Source organism: Condylura cristata, unplaced genomic scaffold (genome assembly GCF_000260355.1).
Source record: "Condylura cristata isolate star-nosed mole 26May11 unplaced genomic scaffold, ConCri1.0 scaffold00001, whole genome shotgun sequence".
Taxonomy (NCBI): Eukaryota; Metazoa; Chordata; class Mammalia; order Eulipotyphla; family Talpidae; genus Condylura; species Condylura cristata.
The window spans coordinates 36,688,186-36,708,376 of record NW_004567102.1 but is presented as its reverse complement, the minus strand read 5'-3'; the positions used below and the strand labels follow the sequence as shown (position 1 = coordinate 36,708,376).

The 20,191-nt window shown below is 37.7% G+C and overlaps 1 protein-coding gene across 1 annotated transcript; it reads right to left on the bottom strand.

Annotated features, from left to right (window-relative positions):
• Positions 1-8,279: 8,279 nt before the first annotated feature.
• LOC101624533 (chromosome unknown open reading frame, human C6orf163) lies at positions 8,280-19,374 on the bottom strand. The gene is made up of 5 exons (XM_004674063.2): positions 19,227-19,374; positions 17,310-17,404; positions 15,666-15,773; positions 9,950-10,152; positions 8,280-8,752 (listed from the first exon to the last, which is right to left on the bottom strand). Exons 1-5 carry the CDS (start codon positions 19,372-19,374, stop codon positions 8,320-8,322), a joined length of 987 nt encoding a protein of 328 aa, XP_004674120.1. The 3' UTR covers positions 8,280-8,319.
• Positions 19,375-20,191: the final 817 nt, after the last annotated feature.

The window sequence follows — 20,191 nt, the reverse complement described above, 5'->3', positions numbered from 1 at the left end:
ATCATCATTTACTATTTTTATCAATGTTGTAAATTTAGGTTTGCCACACTGCTCAGCTTCTCTGAGGCAGTCTGCCTGTAAATCCTGTGACTATAAACCAGGTGGGGGGACCTGATAGGGATCACACATTCATGGGTTTCTTAAGCTTTAAGGTTCTCAAACTTTCCTGGTTTCTGCTAACTTTCATGTTTCAGTAATTTTTTTCATAGCATCTTAGGCCCCCAAAAGTACCTAACTACTGTGGAGCTAGGCCAAAACAAAGACTAAAGGATATAAACAACTTAGTAATAGTAGTTTTTGGTGGTATTTGACAGATGTCACTACATTCCTTGGAACTTACAAGTACCCTACTTTACCCTTTTGAGCCCTGGGGCCACTTGACACAATTGGGAAAACAGTCTTAGATTTTTAGGGCACTTAGCAAATAATACAGTTCATATGCAATTTCTTTATAAAAATAACTAAATAGAAATTACTATAACACCCCTTCTCTCCAAAGAATAGAACAGTTACTTACCAACATGGATAGATCTTAAAAATGTAATGATAGGGGTGATTTGGAGATAGGAAGCTCACAGGGATTACAACTGAGATGGAAAAAGGTATAAAATGATGTTAAAATAAACTATTACATTATTTTTTAAAAAATGTAATTAATGTTAGGAGGAAAAAGGACAAGTTTGCAAAATAGTAATATCTATTTAAAGTTTACATCTTTCTTATGAATACAAGTGTAGTAAAATGCACACTCCAGGAGAGTAGTTCTCTCAAAAGGTAAAGGAACGGACTGAAAGAATACTCACCTTTATCTATTTTATAGTAAAATATCTAAAGCAAACATGATAATACTATGAATTGAATATGTCCATCCACAGTTCTTATCTTGAAATTGTAAATGAGACTAGAAGGTGGGCATTTGGAAGGAGATTATGTCTTAAGTGTGAAGCCCTCGTGAATGGGGTTAGTGCCCTTATAAAAGAGACAGCAGAGCTTGCTTCCTCTTTCTGCTCTTATCACATGAGGACACAAGGAGAAGATGGCTTTATATAAATAAGAAAGCAGGCTTTCACCAGACACCAGATCTGCGGGCACCTTTACCTTGGACTTTCCCATCTCCAGCACAGTGAGAGATAAATGTTCTTTGTTTAAGCTACCCAGTCTGTGGTAATTTGTTATGACAGCTGGTAAAACAATGGCCAGAAGTTGATCTTGTTCATTCTTAGTCATGGATTATAGAGATGTTTCTTACTTATTCTCTGTACTTTCTATATTAAGGTAATGCAAAATAAACACACTGAGAAAAACCAAAAAGAATTGAGCAAGATTTAAAAGAACTAGATCAAAATATTATTTTTCTATTTTGTGATCAATTCTTTACTTATTTAATTTAGTTTTGGATCAGAACATAACTATGGATCCTTTTTGAGAAGCAGACCAGCCATATGATATTTTGTTACACTAAAAACCCAAAATTTTGTTGCACTAAAAACCCTAGCAGTGGCAGGGCCCTCCCTGGTGGCGCAGCGGGTTAAAGCACAGCACTAAGAAGCTTAAGCCACTTCCCCATGAGTTCAATCCCCGCCTGCCCCGGAGGAGACCACATGGTGCGGCAGACCTCTCCTGACCTGCCCGCTGCTCCCCTCAGCAGTGTACTTTGTCGATCTGCCTGTTCTGCTCCCCACTCTGTCACTGGTGAATCCTCTCACCCTCCACATCTCTGGCCTGTACCCCAGTTCTGTATGAATAAATAAATAAATCTTTAAAAAAAAAAAAACCCTACCAGCTTATTTACAATAGTAAAGACATGGAAACAACCCAAATGCCCAAAAGTAGATGACTGAATTAAAAAGATGTGGTACTACATATACACAATGGAATATTACTCAGCAATCAAAAGGATAAACACATACCTTTTACAGCAACATGGATGGAGCTGAAAGGGATCATGCTTAGTGACATAAGCCAGAAAGAAAAGGAAAAATACCAGATGGTTTCACTCATAGCAGGAGTATAAAGGACCAGAGGAGAAAACAGTAATAATAATGAACAACTATATACCAGAGAAAAGGCACAAAATGAGGTAAAAATAAACTATTTTATATATATATATAGTTAAATATGTATATATATTAAAAATAAACTATTATGTATATATTATATACATAATAGTTTATTTTTAATATATATACATATTTTAAAAACCCTAGCCACTGTGCTCTATAAAGTCAGATACTTGTTCATCCTAGTAAGACATAACTTTTGCTACCAATTAGCTCCACAAAAAGATTTAGCTTTACATGCAGCTTTAACACATTATAATGTTAGAGACCACCTAACATTAATTTTTTAAAAAATATTTCAGTATCTTATATGTGGTAGGTACTCTATACCTGTTTTAGACTTTATCTTTTGCTTAGCATTAAATTTTTTTTAAATATGGAAAAACTTTTTAGGCAAAGTTATATAACTATTTCATAGTGTGGCTTATAATATTTAATATTTTATATATATTAATGTAAAAATGCAATATATTTATATGGTTCAAATTAAAAGGAATAAAAAGATATGCAATGAAAACTACAGCACAATTCAGCACTTGATTCCCAACCGTTCAGGCAAAATGACCAGTTTTTGTATAGATGTTGGGAAAAGAAGTTGTTTTATACGTATTCAAGCAAATGGAGGTGTACCCTTCAGTATCTGTAGAATCTCTATATATCCCTTTCCCTTTCATTCAAGCAGTAATATTCATATTCATGGCTCTAGATATCATCCTCAGAGCAGTGATTCCACATGTTGAAGCTAAATGCCTGTACTTCCCTCGCAGGCTGTACCTGCTGTTCTTACAGTCCATAGGAACTGGGATCTTCAGGTTGTTCCATTTTCTATAATTCCTTCTTTCACACCCCATATCCATTCTCTCAGGAAAATCTGTGACCACCTTGACTACTGACCCCTGCTCACATGGGTCTGCTCTCACTGCGTCCCTGCCACCAGCACCTTCATCTGGATGCCTGTCTTCTGTTAGCCTCCCAGCACCTCTCGGCTTCCACTCTTTTCTCCTCCTGCTCTGTGGTCCACACAGCACGAAGAATCTTTTTAAATACCAAGTTATAGATACCACTCCATGCATCAAAACCCTCAAAAGTTCCCAGTTCACCCAAAACAAATGTAATCTTTACAAAGTTCAGCACAGGGGCCCTCCCTGGTGGCGCAGCGGGTTAAAGTACAGCACAAGCTTAAGCCACTTCCGCATGAGTTCGATTCCCGCCTTCCCCGGAGGAGATCCACATGGTGTGGCAGACCTCTCTTGACCTGCCCACTGCTCCCCTCAGCAGTGTACTTGGTCGATCTGCCAGTTCTGCTCCCCACTCTGTCTCTGGTGAATCCTCTCACCCTCCCATTTCTGCTCTGTACCCCAGTTCTATATGAATAAATAAATATTAAAAAAAAAAGTTCAGAACTGATCTGCACCCTATTATCTTATCTTCTTCCTGTTTTTCTTTCCAGCTCACTCTGTTTCCAGCACTAAGCAGACATATTCCTGCCTTAGGACTTTACTCTTGTCTCTCACTGCCTGGAACATTCTTCTGTCAGATACTTTTCGGCTAAAGCCCTCACCTTCAAGTCTTTATTCAAATCTTCCTTTGTAAGGCCTGATCTGACTAGTGCACATTATCTTCTTCCTCATCCAGCCCCTGCCCCTGCACTTCCCAGACCCTGCACAATTTTTTCTTTTACCCAAAGAATTTACCAGTTCTTGTGTGTTTTATATTGTTCCCATTTGTTATTTGCTTCCTGTCTCTTCACAGAAATACATTAAGTTCTATTATGGTTAAGATCATCGCAGTTCTACTCACTAACATATTCCAAATGTCTGGTGTAATGCCTGACATACAGCAGATGTTCAGAAGATGAATATGTGAATAAATAGATTGTACTATGCATATGAAACTATGCTATGATTAGGTGATGTAATATTATACTATACCTATAATTTGCATCTTGACTTTTCACTCAGCATTGTATTAATTCACTCAATGAATATATCTTGAAATTTTTGGAAATATTTGATCAACACATAATTTTTTTATAAAAGCTTATTTCTTTGAAGAGATGTGTCAAAATTTATCTAACCAGTTCTATTTAGATTATTTCTAGTTTTTGTTTTTTTTTTTTTGTCTTAGTAACAATAATCAGTTCCACACATTTTCATGTGTAAGAATATCTGTGGGATCCACTCTTACAAGTGGGAATTGCTTAATTAAAGGATATACACTTTTAAATTCCGACATTACCAAATTCAATTCCATGTTTTGTACTAACTTATGCTCCCTTTGCAATGTCTGAGAATGTTTTCTTATGCTTTCACTGACAGTTTCATAATGTTATTGTCTTTGCATTAATAGGTGGAAAAAGCTTCTCAATGTAATTTTAACTTGTATTCATTTTGAGTGTTTGGAATGTCTATAAATTTAAATGATGCTTGATACTGCTTGATACTGCTTCCAATTTCTATTTATGTTTTTGATCTTATTCTAAAAGCTGTTGATCTATTTCTTATATTATAGATTCCTAGAAATTCTTTGTAAAAGTGAGAAAGTACCTCATTGTGATAAGAAATGCACATTGTTTTCTCGTGTAGAAAATATATGTAGTTTCTTTTTGACTTTATGATTTTTGGTTAGCAGAATTTAAAGACTAATTTATCATTTTCATTAATATTTTTTTCTTCTGGGTGTTGTATCAAAATACAGAAGGCCTTCCTAAATTTGATTTATTTAAGTATTCTCAAATGTTTTCTACTAATATGTTTGCAGTTTTATTTTACTTTTGAAAAGTATATATTTTGATGTAAGATATGCTCAATAATTTCTGACCTTAATGACTACCTAACTGCCCCCAAACCATTAAGTGAATAAATCATCATATCTATCTGTATATATAAATGTACATATGGAAAATATGTGAATATATACACATGTATATAGAATATATATGTGACATATGTACTTAGGCACTTTGCCAGGTGCTAAATTATAAATGAATAGATGCATTTATCCATTCTGGAAATTCATTATGTGTCATTGATTCTTGTATCTATTTGTGCCTAAGACCACTGTTTAAATTTCTACTGACATATAGTGAGAAGACTATAGTGCTCAGCATTACATTTATTGTCTATTACATTTATTGTCTATTCTTGCTATGTATTTTTCCACCCCAAATCTAGAATCAGCATACTACAACTCAAACAATACCAAGACCAGGAGCATGATCAACAGCAATTGCAAATTTGTGGAGATCTGTGGGTTTCTACTCTATTTATAATGTTCCAGTTTCAATCTTAGCTATTGCCTTTAGCATACTGTAATCACTGGAAAACAAAGTCTTTTCCTGTTTTGTCTCTGAACTAATTCTGTTGGGACTTCTGGTAGGTATCAGGGGCATTGGTTTCGCTCCATGGTTTAGCCTGGCGCTGTTGATCTGGGATCTGAGTCTAGCAATTCTGATATACTTTCATTATTTTTTTAATAGTTCATGCCACAGCATAATTTAAAGTGGCTTATTAAAAATTATAAGGGAGTTTGCAGAAGATAAGCTTTAACTTCTTTTAGATATGTTTTATAATTCTGAAACAATTTTGTAGTCATTTAATTCAAACTATCGTGATTCTGTACTTTAAATTAGTAAGCATACTTTTCACTTGAGTTCTTAAAGGTTCAGACAAATGACTGAACCCCTCAAGAAGTACACAATCCAGCAGAGTGCTTTACAGCTGTGCTCAATAAAAATATTTCAGTTTGGAAGAGAAAAAGGATTTGGGTGAAAGAACTTTTAAAATAAATATTAGTAGGCATTTCATAAAATTAATTTTTTAAACTAAAAAAATCTACTCATCATTGACTCAATATGTCTGAAACTCTATAAGCCTTAGAAAAGCTATCATTCATACCCACACTAAAAAATGAAAGAAACAGACATGCCCTCCTTGGTGGCGCAGCGGGTTAAAGCACAGCACAAAGATGCTTAAGCCACTTCCGCATGAGTTCGATCCCCAACCGGGAGGGGATCCACATGGTGCAGCAGACCTCTCCTGACCCGCCCACTGCTCCCCTCAGCAGTGTACTTCATCCATCTGCCTGTTCTGCCCCCCACTCTGTCCCTGGTGAATCCTCTCACCCTCTGCATCTCTGACCTGTACCCCAGTTCTGTATGAATAAATAAATAAACCTTAAAAAAATGAAAGAAACAAAATATAGTGATGCTGGTACATTCTAAACTTAGAACAAACGTCTATAGGCACTGTGTGAGAAATGCTGAATCATGTATGCCCTGTGGGCTCATTTTTGTAGGAATGAAAAATGATAGACTAAGATTTTGAGTGTTGTATAGTAAGCATCTATTGAATCTTTATCCAGACTCAGTCACTCTTTCCTCTCTCTGTCCATAACATTGCCCTTTGCCCTTTGAGTCCCTGAGGCCATTATTCTGTTGGAGGAAAAGTGAGGAGCAAGCTTTGAGTCGGCAAATGATGTCCTGAACAGACTCCACCCCCATTTCCACACCCAGCCTTTCTAGTCTCACCTTAGAGCTACAGCGAATTGGTCTCTCCAAAACTGTCAGGGAAAATCTGTCCTTGTTGACATCCCAACGGTGGGAGGGAGTCCCTCCAAAAACTCCCCCCTGAGGCTTGGCATTAGAAGAGCTCCTAAGTGCTTTCAGGGACGTTGTCCATTCTGTTCACATTCATTCTTGGTTCCAGCCCCTGTGCACTGGAAGAGTTAGGGCTCTCTACAATAATTTAACATTATTCATAGAAGACCCCATGTGTTCTGAAAGAAATGCATCCTTTGGCCCTCCCTCGTGCTCAGCGGGTTGAAGCACTGCACTAAGAAGCTTAAGCCACTTCAACATGAGTTGATTCCCGCCTGCCCCGGAAGAGATACACATGGCGAGGCAGACCTCTCCTGACCCGCCCGCTGCTTCCCTCAGCAGTGTGCTTCGATGATCTTCCTGTTCTGCTCCCCACTCTGTCCCTGGTGAGCCCTCCGCATCTCTGGCCTGTACCCCAGTTCTGTATCAATAAATAATCTTAAAAAAAAAAAAAAAGAAATGCATCCTTAACATCTATTCAATATTTATATAGGCACTAAATTAGGTGACTGGAAAGTTCATGGACTTCTTGATCTATTTTGTGGCTTTTACTTTTCTGAGCCTTAGTTTCTTCATTTTCAAAACGGAGATACTAACATTTTATAGGGTTTCTTGTGACAAGGGAAAAACTGGTGCAATATCTCATACATAGTGGGGCCCAATAAATGAAAAAGATTTTTCTTATATTTTTCATTGTTTCTTCTTTAATCCATCAGGACTATCCTTAGGACAATCTATCACCCCAATGACAAGGGACTGCTGAGAGGGCCCATTGGATGGAACACTGCAAATGGAGGTGAGGTGTTGTTTTCAATACCGTCAACCTTTCTGCTTTTAAAGAAATTCCTATCTTCTTTAGAATTTATGCAGTTTATACCATTGTATGCAACTCAGAGGCAATGGATCACACCCACATTTTTATTTTAAAGACACCAATATAAGTTGGTGACTAATAACTTAAAAATGTTCATTAGTTTTTTGAAGGTTTTATCCCTTGGGATTTTTCTTACAATTTTAATTTAGTAGAAATTCACTTGTATCCTAAGTACTGTAGTACAGATTTTCTGCATTTTGACTCAGAGGAGATGAGTTTAAAGTACTCCTGATCTTGGGTATAAACTTGAAGATTCCCCATTTCTGAGACAGGGAATATGATCTCCAAAAAAACGTTTTTCATTCACAGTGGGCAAATATAAGACAGCCCTTTCTGAATTATTTTATGTAGTCCTCCCAGAATTGAAAATCTGTCCTATAGAACTTGAAGGAAGTTGCTTTTTTTCTCTATGCCATTGCAGTTTATCAAATTATAACCTCTGTGCTGAAAGTTCTCACATGTTTCTATAGTGGGACCACTCTAAGACCATGTCCCTTTTTACAAAAAAAAATACCAAGATAGTTCAGTTATGTGTGGTATAGACATGAATAAAGCAAGATATACTTTTCAGTTTCCTATCATGCCATCAGTTTTGATTCCTCTTTTTTCTCCTGAGACTTGGAATTCACTCTGGCCTAGAATGCGCATTTGAATATTTTTTAACACATCAAAATGTTCACAACCCAATAGCATCCTGCATATAGCCAGGGATCAATAAATGGTCTTTGAGTGCATTTATTTAGCCTTTGCAACAATGTGTTTTGTAGTGACATTTCAGCCCAAGCCTTCTAATCATGAGTTGTCTCATTCTCCTGAGCAAAATTGACAGGTGTTTTCTTTCTTTCTGGCATAATAAAATCTGCATGTCCTGGAGAAAGCTTAGGAAATGTATAATTGATGTATTTCTGAAATGCAGCCCTTGTTTCCTGTAATTCCTCCTCCAAAAAATCTTTCCAATTTGTCATAACTCCCAGTTGCTTTGCTATAGACAGCAGCTCCCCCTCAGTGTTCACCAGTTTGTCCATCACATTTTCAAGTGATGCCTGATGCGTTTTCTCTGCTTCTTGAAGCACTTCCTGAGCCTCTTCTTGCTTCTTTTTCTGAGCCAAGCAGTAGTAGATGTTTATCTCATGTTCTTTGTCCTTTATCATTTGGTTCAAACTCTTCTTCTGATCCTTAATAACTGTCATGCCAGAGGCCAAAAGTTCCTCCATCGCTTTCCTACAAAAGGTAACATGGATATGAATGTGTAGGTTAGATGGGTGAGCCACTAAAAACAAAAGATTTTTGTCTTTAACTATAGAAACATGAAAAATTCATGATGAGTGGCCAGTTTGAGGTAGGCTGATATATGTGAGTTTTTTAATTGAATTGGCTGTTAACAATCAAAAACACATTGGTCAGAGAAGGGTGTCATCACCCTTCCAGTGAAGCACAGAGATTTCAGCATTATTCTATTGCTATCTCTATGTGACCTCAGCCTCTGAAAATTGTGATTTTTTTTTTTTTATCCTGGACATTGCTAAGTCTCTTGACTAGACTATTGGCCTGTAAAACTTGGCCAATTCTGTTAAATATTATACATAAAAATGGTTCCTCTTGGCATTCCTTAAAAGCATCTATGTATATGATCTGATTTTTGGAAACTTTTTTTGGAGTATAAATTCCTGCTTAGCTCCGCCCTCAGATCCTCGCAGTTCTCTCCCTGGTACTGCTGGGAGTTTTAGTTTCCAATCACTGGAGTAGGGGGTGGGGCCCACAAGACTGCAGAGTTCCTTTAGGACATCCTGCCCTTAACAAAAGGACAGAAATGTATACTGTTCCATTATTTAAAATGATTGTCTCCACAAGACAGGGATGAATAGGGGAGCAGCAAGGTAAGACTTGGCAATTTTCATGGTATGTATTTCTGTAAGGTCAACTATATGTTGTCACAACATGACTATGTTAAAAAAGAAAAAGATCAAAAAGTTACACACAATAACAACAGTTTGTGGTGCAGGTTACAGAATGTGAAGATTGAGTATATGTATTTATTGAAAAATATTTTTTGATTAGTCTCCTAGCCTCTTACAATTGGAGTTACAAAATGAAAACACAATTATTTAGTGTAACACATCTCTTGAGAGGGGCAGAGAAAGGAAATGTAACTGACGAAGAGTACCTTGTAGCTTGAGAACTAGCAATTTTCATTCTGTTCAGAGTGGTAGGTCTTTTGAGTATTCATATTATTTTCTTGGAATACACACATACACACATACTGATTTATATTAATGTATCATTCTCTATTAGTCATAATAAAAGTAAAAAAAACAAAAAATGGAACATGCCACCTATTAGCCTCAATCTTATCTCTTTCTCTCCAAGAAGATTTTGATAGAGTAAGATATTGATCTGCAAAGGCATTTTCTAGTATACCTTTTCTGGGCCTCAATTGCTTGCTCGGCAATCAGTCTTTCTTCAGCCCTGGCTTTCTCCACAGCTAAAACCTTTTCCCTGTGGCACTCCATCATGATCCTTTGGATTCTATGGACCATGCGCTGTTCTGCAGCCATGTGCTCCCTTTTCATTTCATCTTCCATGTCTTGGTGTACTTCTTTCTTAGTTTTTGCTGCCATTTCCTTAAGCAACAACAAAACTAGGTTTAGATGTTACCCCTTTGGTGTTTAAAAATGCACACTAAGGGGCTTTCTGTGGTGGTGCAATGGGTTAAAGCACCGCATTATATAGCTCTTCAAAGCCACTATAGCATGAGTTTGATCCCTGGCCAAGGAGGTGACCCACATGGCCTGGCAGACCTCTCCTGACCTGCCTGCTGCTCCACTCAGCAGTGTATTCAGTACATCTGCCTGTTATGTTCTCCACTCTGATTCTGGTGAATCCTCTCACCCACTACACCTCTGGCCTGTACCCCAGTTCTGTAAGTGTAAATAAATAAATCTTTTTTAAAAAATGCACATTGAGTTACTACAAACATAGTTCATAAACATGATAGAATGTGTATCTATAAACATTCATGATTTAAAGAGTATGTGTGACATTTGATTTTATTTAAACTTTGATTTATAGTATGCTAAATGGACCAGGAAGTTACAAACTAAAAAGCATAAGTATGTGTACAGACAATATGCCAAAAGAAATATATTTGAGGTACAGGGGAGAATTAAAGGTCTTTTTCCCCAAGTAGTCCAAATATGCTGTTGTATCATATTATAGATAGAAATACATGATTTTACTCCAGGAACTCAGACCTGAAATATGACAGAAATAATGATTATGCCTCCTGGGTAGGAGGGAACCTGAAGCTCAAGCAGCAAACAGGTGAACATCACTGCTGTTGCAGGAACCTGCCTGCCAGCCCCCACTGACATTTCAGCATTACAGCTCATAAGCTCCTTCCACGAGAGGTGAAGATCCTGGCATCATTTTGGAAATCCCCATTGCCTTCACTGTGCCAGTCAATCTGAGTCCCTGATGCTATAAACACAAGGCTGGAATCTTTGTCCTCAGGTGCTCACTGTCCAGCAGAGGAGACCAATGATCTAATGGTGCAACAAGTGTTTTAATAGAAACACAAGTCAGAAAAGAGGTGCCAGTAATTCTACCATCCTGTCTTTTGAGGCTCCTGCTGGGGGCATCTCAACTTATAGTGCCTCCAGAGAGGATTCTACATGGAAGCTGAGGAAAATCAAAAGAACTACAAGATTTAAGGGGAATTGAAATAAATTTCAACCGAAATTACTGTAGCTTTGAAAATGTTTCCACAATACTTGTTTGACAGAGTGAGACTTTGCTTGAGAAGGAAAGTTTTCAACTTCTCCAATGGTGAAAAGTTAAAAAATAAAAAAGACAACAAAAATCAAGTTTCAGAACCTCTCCAGCGTGGCCTCGGCTCAGATAGTTAGAAAATATATTTTAGAAGAACATTGGCTGTTTAAAAATGTTAGCTGGGCTTTCCATCATGCAGAAGGTTTGTTTCTTAAAGTACTGTTTGACAATAAAATATTTTTAACAGGAACATTTCTAAATGTCTTGAACACTTACCTTACTTCATAAAAAGGAAAAAGAACACACTAACATTTCGTGGTTATCTAGAGTGAATGGAGAAAGATGAAAGACTATAGGCTTAGATACTTCATATTGCACTTCATAATTGTGTAAGCTCACGGGTTATTTGTCTCTGTTGAAAATGACCCTGAGTGCTTTGCTCTTTCAGATATGACATCCAATTTTGTAATTTTTCTTGTTCTTTACATGTCATAGGCTAGGACTTTGTTGTAGCTGATGTCTGTGAACTTCTTTTTGTCATTTCTGGTTTCTGGCATTTAATTTATTTTTGATTTGTAAAATCAAGCAACCATGTCTGTTGGGTTCAGGCTGTCAAATAAGTATAAATAAAAATTGAGTGGGGAAGTGGAGATTCTTCTGAAAGTCGAAATTTCTACCTTATAGTTAGAGGTCTTTGTTTAACTTCTTATAGGATTTTAAGAGAAAGATTTATTTATGCATACAGAGCTGAAGAGGCCGGGGTGGTGAGAGGATTCACCTTAGACAGAGTGGGGAGCAGAACAGGCTGAGTGACCAAGTACACTGGCTGAGGGGAGCAGGGGGAAGACAGGAGAGGTCTGCTGCACCATGTGGGTCAGCTCCCTGGCTTGGAATTGAATTCATGCTGAAGTGGCTGTGGTTAGCTTCATAGAACTACACCAGAGAGGGCCCTTATGGGATATTTTAAGTTATTTTGAGGTTTTCAAGTATATCCTCAGTAATTGATACACTTAAGTGTTAATTTTTACAAAAATGAAGGTATATAAAGTTTTGTTCTATTTGAATAATTTTTAAATATTTAAAAAATTACATCCCAGGTGCTTATTCTGGCACAGTTGCAAACTAGGATTCAGAAAATTAAATCCAATTCCTCTTTTATGTGATAGTCTAATAAAACTAAAATCATTTTAATGCCTCACATAGCAGATGGAATACATATTTAAAGCTATCAAACGAATTTAGTGACTTACTGTTGTGTAATATTCTTACTGAGAAGTCTATGAATTAAATTACATTCACTGAAATGCATTTTGAGTGTGTCAGCCCATATTTTGAGATGTTATAAGAAATAGCCTCATGAAATCCATTATGTTTACTGTACAGATATTTGACAGACACTTAATATATACAATGTCTCCCTCAGAAGAAGTTTCTCGCAATGTATGGCATTTAGGAATATCAGTTTTCCAATGTCCTGACTCATGACATTTTTCTCGACTGCCAGTTAGTGATAATTGCACAAGCGTACATACAAGACAGACACACAGCTTCAAGTTGTAAACCCATGCTTGACTTCACTATATTTCCTGCTCTAGTTTTCCTTTAGTTAGTTTTCCTCTAGTTACTTTCCCTTTTCTCAATATTACTTTTTAATATTACTATATTTGAATAAAATAATATAAATATCTTCTCAAAATACATCCATTAGATAAGATCTTGAAACTTTTTGATCAGCAAACACCTGAGACCTACCACAAATTGCTAGCACCAAATAAGAGCATTACCTGATGGCCTCCACATATCAGAATAGTATTTAGCTCTAAAAGAACTTGGCTTCCTGCTATATTTGCTGGTAATCTCAGACTTTAATATTTTTAGTTTTAGATTTTTTTGTGTATGAAGAACTGAGGTACAGAGGGTGAGAGGATTCGCCAGAGACAGAGAGCAGAAAACACAGATTTACTGAAATACTCTGCTGTGGGGAGCATAGGTTGAGGGCGGAGAGGTCTGCTGTGCCATGTGGGTCAGATCCCTGGCTGGGTTTTAAACTCAGGTCATAATGATGATAGCACTGAGACTTAAACTCCTAGGCCAGCAGGGAGGCCCTGATAATCTCAAACTTGAGATCATGAGGATCACAAGGGCTGCTGATTGAAAACCCTGCCAGTAACTCTAATGGTCAGATTAGGCTCAGGAATATGTATGTTAAGTTCCCATGTGAAGAGATTCTAAAGCAAATGTTTTGTATACACCCTCCAAGAAGCAGTATTAATGTCTCAAACCTTTATGTTAAGTAACTGTATGAATCCTTCTTAGACAAATCATTAAAAAAATTCCTGAGGGCCCTCCCTGATGGTGCAACAGGTCAGGATGCAGCACTGCAAGCTAGCTGCAGCCTCAGTACAAGTTTGATCCCTGGCCCCAGGGGATATCCGCATGGCCGACCTCTCCTGACCTGCCCGCTGCTCCCCTCAACAGTGTACTTCGTTGATCTGCCTGTTCTGCTCCCCACTCTGTCTCTGGTGAAGCCTCTCACTGCCTCTGCTCCTCTGGCCTGTACCACATTTCTTTATGCATAAATAAATAAATCTCAAAAAAATTCCTGAAATGGCAGTATAAATGTAAATCCTCAAATTCTAGGTAATAACTGAGAAAGATCAATCTCTTTTTAAATTTCTTACAACTTCTTCTGTTTTAGCATTAATTACCTCAACGGTACCTGAAGGTTACAGGGGGCATAGTCAATTTACTTAATGGAGGTCTAGGATGTGAGTTCTTTGATATCACATCTGTTGTTATCCTTGCATCTTCACAACCTAATGCCACGAGTATTATTCAAAATGTGTATCTTATTTTGGCAGAGCTCTAAGAGCCTCCTGTCAAATCCCTTACATATCTAAAGGGTTGCCCTTTTACATTGCCAGATTCAAGGAGGTCCAGGGGTCTCAAGGAAGCAACCAGGGTGAACAAAGTGTTAAGTTCTAAGGGAGTAGCAATTTAACAAATGATAGAAAAGTATTTCAATACTTTTAAGAACAAGCTTGCCTATTCTAGCACGTGCCAGTTGAACAGCACAGCTGCCAGGATATGCTATAAATGCTTTGCACATGCAAAAGAGGGGAAGGTTATTGGATCATTGCAGCCAAATCTTCAGGGATGGTTGGTCACTGGAATCCGCCAGGAAGGGCTCCACTTCCATGGGGTAGCACTTCCTTTCCAGCTGGCAAATTTTTGGAACCCAAAAATGGTCCACTTAGTATCTTCTAGTACAGACCTAATATATGTATTCATTGCTGAAACTGTGAATAATGAGTCCATGGTCCTTGAACTGTTTATTAATAATGGTCTTATTAAGTTAGGTCAAACCTGGCACCAGACTTCTGCCACTTTCCCTCCAGCCTCTGCCCAGAAATCATCATATCTGTACCATGTTCCATCCTGTCACTCCCAAGGCCAACATGTGAAAATAGTTATGTCTCCTTTTCCTTTGGGCATATTTTGGTACCGAGATACTGACCTAAATAATGAATCCCTGGGCCACTGCCTGGAAAGTTTGCTAATTATCTAGCTGATACAGCGTGAACAAGTTATAGGTTAGAACGAATTCCTCTTATTTTATGATCTCTGGCCCTGAAGGAACTATTTGAGAAACAGCTCAGGTGTTTTTGGCACTGCAGTAAGTACAAATTTAGGACAAACCATGCAATCAGAGAGCCCAGGAGAGGGAAGAGACTAGCTGATACATCTTTCCACTGTTTTTGAACACTCTGAGCCTAGGCTCTGTGCTAGACAGTAGGGCCAGAGTGGTAAGGAGACACCATGCTCTCACAGGGGCTGCAGTCACGTGGCAAGTGGACATTTAACCAGAACGGTGACTTGTGAAGTTGCTGTGAAAATGGATAGTGCTTGGGTGACAGAGCAGAACAGGTTGGGTAAAGGTTCCCCTAAGTAGTAGTGACATTTAAGATCTGATGAAGTGAGGACAGAATTATGAGAAAGACCCTGGGACACAGGAAGAAACTGGTGTGTTCAGGTTCTAGGTCCCAAAGAAGGGCTGTGAGAGGAGGAAAGAGAGTCAGTGGCAAGAGATCTCATGAGACAAGCCAGCAGGGACAAGATTGCTTCAGGTCTTGGAGCCTTGTAGAGTTTTGGGTTCATTATAGCCAAAGGCTATGGGATTCTCCTGCACCCATTAAACTTTGTTTCTATAGATTCAATGTCTCTTTTTGAGAGACTCTTGGGTCTCCCAACCAACCTCCGTGGAATATCCATCTAAATTATTGTGCATATTATATCATTTTACTGATACCCTGCATAGCATTTTACTAACAAGTCTTAAAAGACAACATAAAAGCTACTATAAAACCTCTAAGTTTTTTTGATGTTCCTCTTCCAGAATCTTAATGAAAATTTTGTGTCTGTCATTTGCTTCTTCAAGAGCTTTCTCCACTGCTAGTTTTTGGCGCTCTTCAGCCTTTGAAAGAAAGAGTTCATTTAATTATTAATGTATCAAGTTCACATGTTTATTGAAAGTTAGTAATTACCTGGGGCCTCATCACAAACCTCCCATAGCAAACTGGTTGCCTCTGCCAGAGGTACCCTAACACACCCCAATCCGTGGCTAACATTCCTGCTTCAGGAATTGCTAAAGAAAGCTTTATTGTAGGCTGCTGGGTTGTCTTTTTTCTTTGGCATATTCTTTTTTGCTTGATTAACTATGAAAGTAATACATGTGCATCACAGAAAATCTGGAAAATATAGAGGTCACAAATGAACAAAGCTAGAAAGAGCTGAGATAGGAGGCCGAGTATCACAGATCCCCTGTATCAAGTCTTTAGAAAGAGGCTTTGCACTTTATTTGAAGAGGGACTACAATATTAGACAGAAATTCAAATTGTGGATTCACAAAAGCATTCCCTTGTTTTAAAATGTAAAATTAATGTTTCACAATTGATATATTAATAAAAATGACTACTAAGATTTATAAATGTGTATGCATTATGTATAATTTACATACCACCTAAATAATTTATAGATACTACCTTTGACACTGGAGCATTTTGCACTTTCATACCAAGTTTTTGCTGGCACGAATAACAGACAATTCCAACAGTCCTTGCCATGATGTCTCTTTTAAACTTGATCTTAACCAAAAGGTAGAAAAGTGATACACGATGTCTGTTTTATAAGGGAACTGAGAAATAACATTTCAAGCACTGTGATTTGTCTTGCTCCAAGAGTTTAGTTCTCTTTAGGAGGGCATTTGATCTGTAACAGCAAAAGGTGGGTACTGGAGGATTGAGATTCTCTGTAAGTATCTGGGACCAGCCTATGAGCCCCGCCACTAAAACTGCCCCATGAAACTAAGCAATCATAGACAAAATATCAAGGACTTCAGAGAGAAGTAAAGCAAGTTGAAGGGATGAGGTTAACTGGTTGGGATGAGGCATTTGGAAAAAAATAGGCACTTACAAGAGATATTACACCCTACACATACGGATGGTCTAGCTATCAAACATTAAGCAACAATAAGTGATTACCAACAAAGAATTTTTGAAAAAATGTGTGAATCCAGTGAGAATGCAGAAAGCAAGAATGATCCATACGTGGGGTAATCCAGAAGGAGGGAAGTTCCTGATGTTCGCTTTTAACTCAGTTCCTTCTGTCTACTGGACATATTACTTCACTGAACTCTCAACAACCCTAGAGAGCATTATTATTACTCTTACATTTAAAGAAGTCAAGACCATGGAGATAAAGTACTTGCCCAAGATCCCATAGATAGCCAAGATTCAGAGTTAATTCTGCCCAATCCTATTGTTTGGGACAAATCCAAATATTAAGAGAACTGTAAAGATTCATCTAGGTTGATTTCCAAATTATTTTTTTTTATATTAGTTTATTTTTACATATTTTTGTGTATTTTTCCACCTCAGTTGCAATCCCCTTGGGTTTCCCATCACCAAATCACCCATGTGCCATCACCATAGTGATTTCCAAATTATTTTACCTTAGCCCATATTTCAGCTTCTGCTTTTTCAATAAGTTCTTTGGTTAAGAGCTCTTGAAAATGCTCTTCTCTATTCAGAATATCTGTTCCGATATCTGTATTTGGAAAGAAGAGATTACAAATATCTATAGACTGTTTCTTGGTTTTCCTTTACACTATTCTGTATTTATTTAATAATAATCAGAGATGTATCCTGTTAGGAGACATTAGTCTTTTCTTTAAAGGTATCAATGAAAGAAGTAACTTTTTCTTTAATTGACTAGGTGGGAACTCACAGCACTGTTAGGTCACTTGTTCTCATGACAACCAATTAACATGGTAGGCAACTGGGGAAGTAAAGTAGTAGAAAGGAGAACATTTTATACTCCAAAAGTAGAAGAGTGAGTGAATATTCAAAAGATATTCGGAGCCTCCTTCCCTCATCCTGTTTGGAAGCTGGTGTTACCCCTTTCAGGAAAGTGTAGCAGATTGCTTTCTTTAATATGCTATGTTTTTTGTTAGCTTATACGTTTTAATGGGTTTAACTGCTTAAGTTGAATGAGCAAAGGATTTATCACTTCTCTGTCACTGATCTCATAGAAGTCCCAAAATACTCCCATAATACCCTGTGACCCAGGCAAGAAAATAAAAGCCCAAAGAGATTAGAGAACCACAATATATCAGGTGTCCAGGGTCACAGTTGGACCCACTATTAAGACCTGAGCTACTTGAGCAAGATACAAGGTTTTCTCTATCTTCTTCACCAGAGTGAGCTGTCAAATTGGCTGAAGACCTGTATGGGGTTGAAAGATGAGCACTTTAAGCCCTGAAATCACATGGAAGAAAGACTGATTTTTCTCTCCAATCCAAATTCTATAATACATATTCTTTATTCCATTCAATTCTCACATCATAGATTTGTTGAATTATTATCTTCCTAGTTACTATGTCTTGAGATCAATGCTCTAAAATCACAAGCACATCTTGTACTGTAGTACTGCATCTCTTGTGGTACGTAGCTTGGCAATAAGCATAGAAAAGACATTGTGGACACATTTGTTTGTCTGCCTAACATCTCTTCTCTCCCTTTTGTAACAGGATTCATTTATCTCAGGAGCTTCCCTCTCTTACTTCAGGTTGTTCTGGCAGTTATAGCAGCCAACATGCTTGACACAGTACATTACCCCCATCTCCCAGTCAAAGTAACTGGCCCAGGATTAGGCATTGTTCAAGCCTGGTCAAACAGATTCTTTTCTAGGATTTTACATATGAATACAAGAAATGACTCTTTTCCCCTGAAGTTCCTAAGATGGAGGTGGTAGATGTCTACAGCTGTTTGGCACCACTTCATCTCCTTTCCCAGTTAACTCTGACTACTGAAATAAATAATGAGGCCAACTCACTATGAGAAGCACAAACTGATCAACTCCTCTGATGCCAGATTCCCCTTGGTTTTCTCTACTAAAAGGGTTTAGAAATTTGCTTTTATGGGCCCTCCCTGGTGGCGCAACGGGTAAGAACGCAGCACTGCAAGCTAGCACAGCCACTTCAGTGAGAGTTGGATCCCCGCCTGCCCTGGAGGTGACCCACATGGCATGGCAGACCTCTCCTGACCAGCCTGCTGCTTCCCTCAGCAGTGTACTTGGTTGATCTGCCAGTTCTGCTTCCCACTCTGTCTCTGGTGAATCCTCTCACTGGCCCTGCACCTATGGCTTGTACCCCAGTTCTGTGTACATAAATAAAAAATCTTTAAATTAAAAAAAAAAAATCCCACTTATTCTTATGTGCCAGGCTTTACAATCGGTACAATATTTCATTAAAGTCTCACAACAAGAAAAGTATTAACCTATTTACATGTAATGAAAGAGCTGATAAAAGTCTATATAACAGAATGACATATGCCATGACATTTTAGAACAAGGAAAAAAAGTAACTTACCCAGTATATCTTTGTGAGTATAAAAGCGTGTCTTAAATGGCTTGTATTCATGGATCTTTTTGAAGGTTTCACCAAGAGGGGGTGGTGGAATTACTTTATTACAAACAGCACAGCAAACAAAATTTGCATAGTTTGGATTTCTGATCATAATTCAGTTTAAGTTGTCCTTTACTATATGTAGTTAAAATATTCTTAGGATCAGAAAGTTACTTTTAAGAAAAGCTAGAAATTTTAAGAAAGCTAGAAAAAGGTTCAAGGTTTTAGGACAATGTTAAGGCTGGTTGAGATTAAATAATTTGCCATTATTATGTATGGGTATGTGCCTAATATAAAAGAACTGTACTGAATGCCTCTGCTATATAAGATATGGGCACTGAATCTGGGAAGATTTAAGCAGGTGCTTCCTCCTACATGCTAGCATGTTAACTTACTTAGTAACTGTTGCTAGGCAAGACAATCTTTGCTCATAAAAGCAACTAGCAATAATGACAAAAGGGAGCATGATACAATTGCATATTTATGAGATACTTTATTAGTTTCCTATTACAACTGTAAGAAATTACCAGTTTAGGGACTTAAAACATCACAAATTTGTTTGTTTGTAGTTCTGGAGATTAGAAGCCCAAAATGAATGGCAAACTAAGTGGTGAGCAGGGCTGGTTTCTTCGGGAGGATTCTGGGGAGAATCTTATTTTCTTGTCTTTTCCAGAGGTCCTCCACATTCCTTGGCTCATGGCCTATCATCTTGTAGCCTTTTCTCTCCTTGTTTCCATGGTGACATTACTCCTTCCTCTGATCTTATATTATTGTAATTATAATCTCCCCATCTTAAAATCATTAACTTTATTGTTGATGCAAAATCTCCTTGGCCATATAAAGTAACCTACTCACAGGTTCTAGAGGTTAGGATGTGAACATCTTTGGGGATGGTGGTAGTGGGAGTGAGAGTGTTATTTAATATATGA